The sequence below is a fragment of the Sorghum bicolor genome, chromosome 4 (genome assembly GCF_000003195.3).
Source record: "Sorghum bicolor cultivar BTx623 chromosome 4, Sorghum_bicolor_NCBIv3, whole genome shotgun sequence".
Taxonomy (NCBI): Eukaryota; Viridiplantae; Streptophyta; class Magnoliopsida; order Poales; family Poaceae; genus Sorghum; species Sorghum bicolor.
In genome coordinates this window covers 64,490,004-64,493,838 of record NC_012873.2, presented here as the reverse complement: position 1 = coordinate 64,493,838, position 3,835 = coordinate 64,490,004, and the positions used below count along the sequence as shown (strand labels likewise).

Sequence of the window (3,835 nt, the reverse complement as noted above, 5' to 3'; positions counted from 1 at the left end):
TCTTCTCCAAATATTTTGCAAAATATTTCAGAATCTCCGTCACATCGAATTTTGCGGCACATGTATGAAGCATTAAATATAGATAAAAAAGATAACTAATTACACAGTTTGTATGTAATTTGCGAGACGAATCTTTTGAGCCTAGTTAGCCTATAATTGGACAATATTTATCAAATACAAACGAAACTGTTACTGTTCACATTTTGCAAAAAAATTTGCAAGTAAACAAGGCCTGACTGACTCATGAGGAACAAGTACAATCCTTTTAAAATGATGGAGATATCCAGGTGGAGATCCTTTGTCCCCCTTGACCTTTTTTTTTAAAAAAAATGTTTCATTCATCCAGCTATATAGATTCTTCTGAGCGGAAATCACGGCTATACTAAAATACAAGCTCCAATGGAGAAGTAAACTGAGGAAATTAGCAAGACAGGTCGCCTTCAGTTTCAGCAACTAGAATGCATGATTGGACGTTAGTAACTCGACGTTGGCTTCAGTTTTTTCTTTTTTTTTTTTTGAAGAAGGTTGGCTTCAGTTTTCAGGGTACAATATGCAACGGGACGTTTGACTTCGATTAGAGTATGGCGCCAGCGGCCAGTCACATATATAAATTCCTTGTCATATTTACAAACCTTAACTACTACTAGTAGTTACATGTAAGTTCTAGGAAATTTGTTTGTGGAAGTAAAATATTGTTGGCAAACTAAACTACCTGGACTGAAGCAAATGAGAAACTGAGCACATGATCTGAATATATGATATAGCCATGTGGTCGCTCTCACCCGATGTGCACCGGTCGCCACGAGCTGCCATTCCTATGCTCTCATCTCAGCTGGAGTCAGCTGTCGCCTCGCTTTCACCTGTGATTTATACGAACACACGACGACTTCAACTTTCTGCTCCCTCTGCTCTGTGCTCTCCGACTCCGATCCCTTTCCATCGCTGAAGGCTCCCCGGCGTCCACGTCCATCGTCGTCGAGATGAAGCAGGCCCGTCCGCCGCCGCCCATGGAGATGCGACCACCGCCGACCAGGGAGATGCGACCACCGTCGCCCATGGTGCGTCCACAGTTCGATCACTGTTATGAATGGAAATAGCTAGTGATCGATCTGCTTCTCTTGTCTTTGATGATTAACCAAACACTCAGCAGCTTGCAAACCTCGATCTTACTGCCTTACATCAATCCAATGGGCGTCGCGCAGGAAGACGAGGCGATCGACGGCTGGCTTCCGATCAACGCGAGGAGGAACGCCAAGTGGTGGTACTCCGCCTTCCACAACGTCACCGCCATGGTCGGCGCCGGCGTGCTCGGCCTTCCCTACGCCATGTCCCAGCTCGGCTGGTACGTGTATATATATATATATATCATGGCGTTCCGATCACTTGATGAGCCATCGTCTGTTACTACTATACGATTCGCATGCAGGGAGGTCGGCATCACGGTGCTGATCCTGTCGTGGATCATTACGCTGTACACGCTGTGGCAGATGGTGGAGATGCACGAGATGGTGCCGGGCAGGCGGTTCGACCGGTACCACGAGCTGGGGCAGCACGCGTTCGGGGAGAAGCTGGGCCTCTGGATCGTCGTGCCGCAGCAGCTGGTGGTGGAGGTGGGCCTCAACATCGTCTACATGGTCACCGGCGGCCAGTCCCTGCAGAAGTTCCACGACGTGGTCTGCGACGGCAAGTGCAAGGACATCAAGCTCACCTACTTCATCATGATCTTCGCCTCCTGCCACTTCGTGCTCTCCCAGCTCCCCAACTTCCACTCCATCTCCGGCGTCTCCCTCGCCGCCGCCGTCATGTCGCTTTGGTATACTTCACTTTGCTAGCACTACTGGTAACTATCGGCACTAGCCATAGCCAGCATGAAAGATCACTGATATATACGAATGCTCGCTCATGGCGGCAGTTACTCGATGATCGCGTGGGTCGCGTCGGCGCACAAGGGGAAGTCGCCGGAGGTGCACTACGGCTTGCGCGCGACGACGACGCCGGGGAAGGTGTTCGGCTTCTTCGGCGCGCTCGGGGACGTGGCGTTCGCTTACGCCGGGCACAACGTGGTGCTGGAGATCCAGGCCACCATCCCGTCGACGCCGGACAAGCCGTCCAAGAAACCCATGTGGAAGGGTGTCATCGTCGCCTACATCATCGTCGCCGCGTGCTACTTCCCTGTCTCGCTCGTCGGTTACTGGGCCTTCGGCAACAGCGTCAATGAGAACATCCTTGTCAGCCTCAGAAAACCAAAGTGGCTCGTCGCCATGGCTAACATGATGGTCGTCGTTCATCTCATTGGCAGCTACCAGGTATACATATATAAGTAGTTTTTTAGATGATGTAAAATACAGATATCCTGAAACTATATGTGATCAGTGAGTGTGTTGTTGGTGGTGTGCAGCTCTATGCCATGCCGGTGTTTGATATGATAGAGACGGTGTTGGTGAGGAGGTTTCGGTTCCGTCCAAGCCTGATGCTCCGCCTGATTGCTCGGAGTGTCTATGTCGGTAATGCCTATATGCCTCTGTCTGTACTGAACTCTTCAATCTAAACTCTGAAGGTCTTGCTTATGGATCACACTGGACAATAGAAACAAGATTCACGTGATTTAACCATTAATTGCAGGGTTCACGATGTTCGTGGCCATCACATTCCCTTTCTTCAGTGCATTGCTCAGCTTCTTTGGTGGTTTTGCTTTCGCGCCGACAACTTATTTTGTAAGCTCCCAGTATCCATTTTGTTGATGCTAAATAGTTTCTTGCAATGTCTCAATCATCAAAATTTGAGAGATACTGAATTTATTTTTTATATAATTTAGACACAAATTAACGGAATTACATTCATAATGGCATGTGTGGAGAATTATAACCAAATTTAGGGGCTACTTTGCATTACCTTTCATAAAGAAAGAGATAGGTAATTTAGTTGCAAATTTAAAGGGTTAATTCATATATTTTCATAATGACTAGGTGGGTATTTTTTTTAAAAAAAGATAGATCCAATGGCTATCATTATCATTGATGGTTAAACACTACCTGATTAAAGGTTAGATGTTTGAGAATTTCTAGAATTTATCCTTTTTTTCTAACATGACTTGTGACAAGTAATGTGGATGCTAGGTTGGAGGCCTCCAATTGTTAATGTTCAGATGTAATGAAATACATTTTAATAGTTTTACCTCTGTGAAGTGGTAGACTTTATTATTCTTCTCTATATACTTTGTCAAACATAGAACGGTGGTAATATGAGAGCTGACCAAAAATATGTTTGTTCATGGCAGCTTCCTTGCATCATGTGGCTCACAATATGCAAGCCTAGAGCTTTTAGCATCTCATGGTTTACTAACTGGGTAAGAACAAATAGACAATCTAGACTATTTTCCTTGGTTCATTAAAATGTAACTACTTTATCTATATACTAATATTCTCTTTATTCCTTATGTTCTTTAGATTTGCATTGTTCTAGGAGTGTTGTTGATGGTACTATCACCACTTGGTGGACTTCGACAAATCATTTTGACAGCCAAGACATACAACTTCTATCAATAAATATATGATTAATTCAACATAAAATCCAAGGTTTGTTCCATAGTTAACAGACACTCAACATGTCTCAAGTTTTGAGTGGGACTTATTGTTTTTCTTTGACATGGAATTTTTCTAAATGGATGACATAATCAGTAAAAATTATTACAACATCTTACTCGAGTTTTTTTTGTCATGTAACAGGAATGGAATCGATCATATATATTCAAAGCTTGTTCCAGTTGCTCATGATGATTTATGACATGTCGTGATTTTGTAAATTATGGCTTAACCTAAAAATTAGTTTTGATTTA

At 44.2% G+C, this 3,835-nt stretch overlaps 1 protein-coding gene across 1 annotated transcript; it reads left to right on the top strand.

Annotated features, from left to right (window-relative positions):
* On the top strand, window positions 807–3,835 carry LOC8078907 (lysine histidine transporter 1). Its single transcript, XM_002454544.2, has 9 exons — window positions 807–1,058; window positions 1,203–1,342; window positions 1,427–1,813; window positions 1,913–2,306; window positions 2,399–2,504; window positions 2,623–2,714; window positions 3,278–3,346; window positions 3,447–3,575; window positions 3,726–3,835. The coding sequence occupies exons 1-8, from the start codon at window positions 981–983 to the stop codon at window positions 3,543–3,545; spliced, it is 1,365 nt and encodes a 454-aa protein (XP_002454589.1). The 5' UTR covers window positions 807–980; the 3' UTR covers window positions 3,546–3,575; window positions 3,726–3,835.

Coding starts and splice junctions, on each gene's coding strand:
- LOC8078907 (XM_002454544.2), top strand. CDS start 981: ATGAAGCAGGCCCGTCCGCCGCCGCCCATGGAGATGCGACCACCGCCG. Junction 1,814..1,912: donor GCCGCCGTCATGTCGCTTTG/GTATACTTCACT, acceptor TCATGGCGGCAG/TTACTCGATGATCGCGTGGG. Junction 2,715..3,277: donor TCGCGCCGACAACTTATTTT/GTAAGCTCCCAG, acceptor TGTTCATGGCAG/CTTCCTTGCATCATGTGGCT.